Here is a 6,147-nt window from a genome sequence, read left to right as displayed (position 1 = left end):
ACGGGCTCACTGGCAATTGCTTATTTTAGCGTTTCTTATTGGCAATTGCAATGGCTGAACGCAATTGAAATGCAGCCAAGAGCCAGATCCTGCCCACTTACTTGCAATTCTCTGGCACTCGAGTTAAATTTTTAATGAAGTTATTTGAATTTTAATTATTTCGCACTTGTTCTGGCTCCACGCCGTGATGCTTGACTTTGGCGCCGCTGAATTCAATGACCGGAAAGTATTATAGAATTATTATATGCACGTATATATACTTTTATATGGCTATATACTCGCACACTTGTATGGAGTGTCCGTCAGCGCTGGGCGGAATGATTTAAGATCGTGGAAATTCCTGTGATGGCCTGGTCAGGCGACCACATGCCGGCAGCATATTTCATAGTGTCGAGCCAAATCACGGCCAAAAACAAACACTGAGGAACAGCGAATTCCAACGAATTCCAGCTCTGACTTTTGGGGTAATAAAACATAATAATTAACATTTTGTGAGCCGTTTTGATAAATGACGATGCGGTGCTCCGTTTAAATTATATAGTATATACATACGTAACGTAGCACACTTTTCAGCGCTATGCTAATGGCCATGGCCGAGAGCTCAGCCGCAGACTTGCATGCCAACTTTTAATTACATTTCGCACACAAGCGTGTGACATGTGTAGGTGTGTAGGTCCGCAGTATGACGCGTGTGTGTGTGAGCATTTGCATGAGAGACTGACAGCGACAAAGAGAAACAGATAAGAAGAGAGGGTATTACAGCGAGTACAGAGAGCAGAGAAAGTGCCAGCGGAAGAACAGAAAATGTAAGTAATGACTAAATGCGCACTCTGACAGTTTAACATGACAAAAATGTTCTCCTTTCCTTATTTCTGTTTTAGGTGTTTTTCCCCACTTCCTTTCTTTGCTTTCATTTTTCCCTTTTTTCCCGCGCTGAGCTTGATAAATGATACAACGCCGCCCGACAATGTTGGCTGAATGTCCCCCCGACAAAACTTTTGCCGGACAGATACGGTTAACATTGTTGCCGCTGCCACTCCTGGAGAAATACTTTCACTGCAACTGGGGTCGGGCATTGGGAGACCTCTCTCAACATTGTGCGGAAAAGCCTTTGAGTGAGCTAAGGGGATTTTCATCATAAACCAAACACAAATGCACAATAAATATAAATGTGAATGCGAATGCGAATGCGCTAAAGTAAAAGGCCCGGCCTAAAGGAAGCCACAGAGGACCCACTGGCAAATGAAATGAAAGGCAAAAAGACGAGTGGACTATACATTTATAATACATACTTATATATAAGCATGTATATGTATATGTGGCTGTATGAAAATGTGATAGTATTTTGTATGTGTTGGCGGCAAGCGGCAGTGGCTCTCCCTGTGGCCTCTCAGTGGTCCTAGTTCCTTGGTAAAAAGATACCCTGCAAGTGGAATATTAACAATTAGGCGAAACAATTATAATTAAAACTAGGTGGAACGTTGTGAGTTGCTGCGGCTACCGCAACTCTACTTTATACCCGATACTTAGTCAGTACGGCTCTCCTACGGCTCCTACAACATCTAAAAGGTTGTGTGATATATGTAATACGAATAAAATCGTATTTGTACACACACATGTCGTACACGAGCATGGCCTTACTTCTCAAGTAGCCAGTTAAAATATCAGACAACACAAACGAGAGACCATTTTGAACAAGCAGATAATTATACTTTAATTTATAAGAACAATTTTAAATTTATTTATTTTATTTGTATAATATTTAATATATTATTTAAATTTATTATAATGCATTTAAAAAAAATATTAAAATAATTAGGTTGGCTTAGGTATTATATACATACATATGTACATATGTTCCTTAAGAAATAATAATTTGTGAGTAGGGAATGACATACGAAATTAATTTGTATGTATTTTCATATATTTTTAATTACCGTTCATTTCTGAAATCATCCTAAGCATTATTCTTGTTTTTTAAACATCATTTATTTATAATTCTTTTTTGTCAAATTTTGCTCCGCTTTCGAAAGAAAATTCCGCCAAATGCAACCTTATTTTTGTGGCCATTTCCCAAATGGTAAAAGCTTAGGCCCATTCCCGTTCCATACCTCGGCGTTAATTGGCGTAGAGCGTAATTAATTAACCTTTGTGGAGGTGACCAAAGTAACAAAAGCTGAAAAAGGGGCAAAAGGCAAAGGCAACTGCAAAAGGAAAAACCGGCAAAGAATTAATGTGATTACATTTCTCTTCCTCTGCCTTTGAGTGAGTTTTGCCTTCCGGGGGTCTTTTCTATTGTTATGGCATTTTAAATATTTAAAACTAAGCAACACGAGCCAACCAAATGAAAATCTTATGAAGCTTGAGAGGTGGCCAAAAGTATACATATACATATATAGAGATACATACCATATACTCGAGGAGATATATGTATATTGCAGTTGTCGTTGTCGCCAAGAGGCATTTGCTGACTGTGCAAATTGTGAGTTTCATTGATTTTCAGCTTCACACTTGGCTCGTGGCATTCACGTTTTCGGTATCCTTGGTATCCTTGGCATCCTCTGACTGCATGCCATGGTTGCATTTTTAATGCGCATTGCAGTGACCGAGGCGAGCAAATATTTAATAAAATTTTTAAATTGCGCATACGCCACATGCGACTCAGGTCAAGGAATAACCCAACTCAAGCGAATGTGTATTCCAGACTCTGCTTTCTTCCAGATTTTGCCCCATCTCTGTCTTTATCTGTCTGCCTGTATTTCCATCTGGGCGGAGTATCTGCTTTTGGGAACATCGCCGAGATAATTTAAATCGGCCCCTGGCAAGCGACCAATTACGCACGGTGAGAGCGCGCCTGCAGCACGTTGTTCAGCGCTCGCACTGTGAAATAGTAGATAAACTCGATGCCACTGAGGATGCTGGCGCCAAGCAAGAGGCCCAGCATACCGCCCGTGGACACCACAACGTCTAACCGTGTGCGAAGTGCCATCCGGCGATACCGATCCGTGGGCAGAGCCGGCATGGAGAGCGTTATATTCCGAGCAGTGCTGCTCCGATTGAAGCTACGGGAAGGAAATAGAATGCAATTTTAACCATACTAAAAGCCATTGCATCCAACAAATGGTTACTCACTCGGACACCGACTCGTAAATAGCTCGGATATCGCCCTCGTTGCAGGATGGCAGGCACTCGCAGTTGGTCTTGCCATTACTTTTCCCCAGCAGCAGCTTGGCGTCCGGTTTGACCATGAAATGCGATTCCAAACAGTTGAATCCGGCCAGATCGCAGTCCGGATAACGCGGATCAGCAAAGGGATTCATCATATATGGAGTACAGCCGCACATCTTCATCTGGAACTGGCGCGTGCAATCGGTGATGCAGGTACTGAAGCTATAGGCCTTGTACACACTGAATGGCAACACCTCCTCGGGGAAGTAGCAGTTACGTGCCTTCGGCTCTATCTCGTGTACATCCAAATCGTTCTTCATCAACTCCATGTGAAACTGGAAGGTCTTGTGCTGGCCCGGATCCGTGACACTTACCCCAACAGCAGCCAGGGCCGTGTGCGGTATATCCTCCTCGTTGAGCAGATTCACCTGCACCGGACGATGGGTGAGCAGTTCCATCAAGGCCGTCTCTGTGCCGGGCTCCAGGCTGTTGGGCAGCCAGTGCTCTGAGCCACGTATGTTATTCTGCAGCGAATTGAGCATATAGCAACGGCCGAAGGGCGTGATCAAGGGCAGAAAGTATTGACAACAATCGAACTCACGATGCGAAAGTTTGCACTGTATAAACACATCTGAACAGTTGGCCCCAAACTGGGAATGGAAAGAAGATACATTTGGTATGCGTTACAAGAATATTCAGAGGAATACGAAAGAGCCAGTTCTTATGCTTCGAAAATGTGTTTTTTTTAATTTTTAAAGAGTCTAACAAAATAAATATTATCATAAAACGATACAAACTTTTAATTTGTCTACTTTCTACAATTTCTAATACTATTAATTTAGTGTTTTCCCTTTTTGTCAATGAATTAAACAGTGTCTATAAGTTTTGGGCTTCAGATTTCTTCTGCCTTCATATTTTAAGGCTGTATGAACAAAATTCTCACGAATTTTAGTTAATTACAAGGGATCTACAGATCTGCTTTCATTATAAACTCATGGATCCCTTTTGCATGTTTTAGCACTCATTAAGCATTCGATTGATGACTCAATTCTCACTTACCCTGGTCAACAACTGGCGGTAGTCCGACTTAGGACAGGTAGCGCATTCGTCGCAGTTTTCGGGTGTTTGACAATGCGATTTGATGGTGCCTTCGTGGTATTGATGGGGAAACAGAATAAACGAGACATGGGTCTCCACATCGAAGTTATAATCTCCATCGACGTCGCCACCCAAACTACCGTTGGGAACAAGACTTGCAATATATCTGAACCACAAACAAGGGTATCAACGGTTTACCTTCTTACGTAATCCTCCACTTCGGGTCCCAGGTCGTATTTGTAGACAACTTCGCACACGCTGACAGTCGGAAATTTCCAGTTGGAAAATGGTGGCAAACTCTCGTAGACAATGCTAACGGCCCGTATGGGAAAGCTGCGCTGGTAGTCGGCGATCAGATAGTAACAGCCCATGGCCGAGAGTACGACACAAATCAGCCAGAAGATGCGCTCCGTTGGATGAAGCCTACCATCGAGGAAGATTCATTTCGGTGGGTATCCACACACGAAAAGGTGCCACACATAAAACTCACCTGGAATTGGCAATGTAGGAGAAACCGGCCAGAGTACAATTGGCGCAGTAATCCTTTAAGTAGGTTACAAATATCCAACCCAGCTCCCTCCAACTGTGTCTCTGTCCATGTTTCTGGCCATTGGCCGCCGCATCTATTTGCCGGGCCATGGCTGCTGCTGCTGTTGGACCCAGAGACGTTCAATAAGCCGATCGCAAGGTCTTGGGCCTTCGTTTCGGACTGGCTGGACGACGACTGTCCGACCCGGCCATATAAATTGGTCTGGCACGACACGGTCAGCTACTCGTTGGTTAAATTTGTTTGTTGTCAGTTTGGAGTGCCTGAGGAGGTGTGGGTTGAAGTGGGTGTGGATGTGGATGTTGGTGGGATGTGGCAACTTAATAGCATGTGAGTGTGGTCTCTGCTCCTTGCCCCACACCACACCACACACAACTGCCACCCCCCCATCCTGCTCGCCTCCAGACCAGTTTGTTGGCAGTGCGGTCGCCAGGGAGAGACGAACTCACGTGGGGCTGCATGTGAAAAGCCTTTAATTGGTATTTGCTTTGTGCAGGTGTCGCAATAAGGATTTAAATGCACACACACCCAAACAGAGCTCTAGTGTATACCTGTATGTAGGCATGGCTTGCATGGGTACTTATATCCATATATATAAGATTTCCAGACACTTCCGAAGAACAGGTGACAAACAGAAATCAAGCTGCAAAATGAAACTCGATCATTTCATTAAGGTGGTTCATTGCAACCGACTGTTAAAGACTCACATCTACAGGCAGGATAGTTCGTAGCCATTCAACAAAACATATATCGTAATATATTATGTTCAACTATCTTCCTGTAATAAGTGGCAATTAATGTTAACAATGCAGGGAACCGACCCATTGTCGTATGGTAAATGTATTTATTTTTTTAAAACTTTAGTGAAACTTTTACTAAAAGAAAAATACTTTACTGTTTGCAGATTTACACATAATTTAATCCATACATTTAATAAAAGTTTCTTGTATGAGAGAGAGAATTTAGATGGCTAATGGAAGGCTTAGTAGCCGACCGAAGTTATGATCTTTGACTATCAACTTTTCCTGTGAAACATTTTCCGCCACTTGCTGCCACCTGTGCCACATGCGAGAGGACGTTAAACTTTTCTGACGCCTGGCAGAGTTGCAGGAGCAGGAGCCCCACCCGCCGACACCTGCCGACTCCCTGCCTCATTTATGGCAGCCAGGTAACCGACAACCGACAACCAGTCAACCCAACAACTATACCACTCCCACTGTAACTGCAACTTTGAGTCCGTGTCCGCGTCCGTGTCCGGATCCGCTGTGCTCGCTCCTGTGCCACGGCTGCAGCCTGCAATCGCCGTGAGTTATTAAGTAAAATGAGTGAATAAG

The 6,147-nt window shown here is 43.5% G+C and overlaps 1 protein-coding gene across 3 annotated transcripts; it reads right to left on the bottom strand.

Moving 5' to 3' along the window:
• Positions 1-1,861: 1,861 nt before the first annotated feature.
• ppk15 (pickpocket 15) lies at positions 1,862-6,147 on the bottom strand. Of its 3 annotated transcripts, none has more exons than XM_033376644.1 (6): positions 5,521-6,147; positions 4,757-5,456; positions 4,465-4,689; positions 4,228-4,402; positions 3,133-3,818; positions 1,863-3,062 (listed from the first exon to the last, which is right to left on the bottom strand). In XM_033376644.1, exons 2-6 carry the CDS (start codon positions 4,903-4,905, stop codon positions 2,834-2,836), a joined length of 1,464 nt encoding a protein of 487 aa, XP_033232535.1. In that variant the 5' UTR covers positions 4,906-5,456; positions 5,521-6,147; the 3' UTR covers positions 1,863-2,833. The 3 variants fall into 3 exon arrangements, 2 of the variants coding, with proteins under 2 accessions (XP_033232536.1, XP_033232535.1); XR_004468414.1 differs by having other exon boundaries at positions 1,864-2,204; positions 2,410-3,062; positions 4,757-6,147; XM_033376645.1 differs by lacking the exons at positions 4,465-4,689; positions 4,757-5,456; positions 5,521-6,147 and having other exon boundaries at positions 1,862-3,062; positions 3,133-3,692; positions 3,770-3,818; positions 4,228-4,358.

The sequence above is a fragment of the Drosophila pseudoobscura genome, chromosome 2 (genome assembly GCF_009870125.1).
Source record: "Drosophila pseudoobscura strain MV-25-SWS-2005 chromosome 2, UCI_Dpse_MV25, whole genome shotgun sequence".
In the NCBI taxonomy this organism is placed as follows: domain Eukaryota; kingdom Metazoa; phylum Arthropoda; class Insecta; order Diptera; family Drosophilidae; genus Drosophila; species Drosophila pseudoobscura.
This window is presented reverse-complemented; position numbering and strand designations above follow the sequence as displayed.